At 43.0% G+C, this 263-nt stretch overlaps 1 protein-coding gene across 1 annotated transcript in view; it reads left to right on the top strand.

Annotated features, from left to right (window-relative positions):
• LOC105109964 (GPI transamidase component family protein / Gaa1-like family protein) overlaps nucleotides 1–263 on the top strand; it is a 4,217-nt gene that overhangs the window by 1,144 nt on the left and 2,810 nt on the right. The window contains exon 4 of the mRNA XM_011004844.1: nucleotides 4–258. Within this exon, the coding sequence (XP_011003146.1) occupies nucleotides 4–258 (255 nt within the window). The remainder of the gene's footprint in view (nucleotides 1–3; nucleotides 259–263) is intronic.

Below are 263 nucleotides of genomic sequence, written 5' to 3' on the forward strand. Positions count from 1 at the left end.
TAGGGAAAGTCGAGGGATCCTTACAAAATACATGTCTGACTTGGGTGCTGAAGTTAGTTACCACAAGTTCCACCATAAGCCAAATCAGTTTCACCCGCTGCATTTCTTCTCCAGTCCTGATTCTACAAGTTCAGTAAAGAATTTTAGTTGTTCGGCACACGGTCTCAATACTGTTGGAATAATTAGAGCTCCTCGCGGTGATGGTAAGGAAGCTATTGTCTTGGTGACACCTTACAAGTTTGGAAAGAGAGGTGCAACAGAAA

This window comes from Populus euphratica, unplaced genomic scaffold (genome assembly GCF_000495115.2).
Source record: "Populus euphratica unplaced genomic scaffold, PopEup_1.0 scaffold233.1, whole genome shotgun sequence".
In the NCBI taxonomy this organism is placed as follows: Eukaryota; Viridiplantae; Streptophyta; class Magnoliopsida; order Malpighiales; family Salicaceae; genus Populus; species Populus euphratica.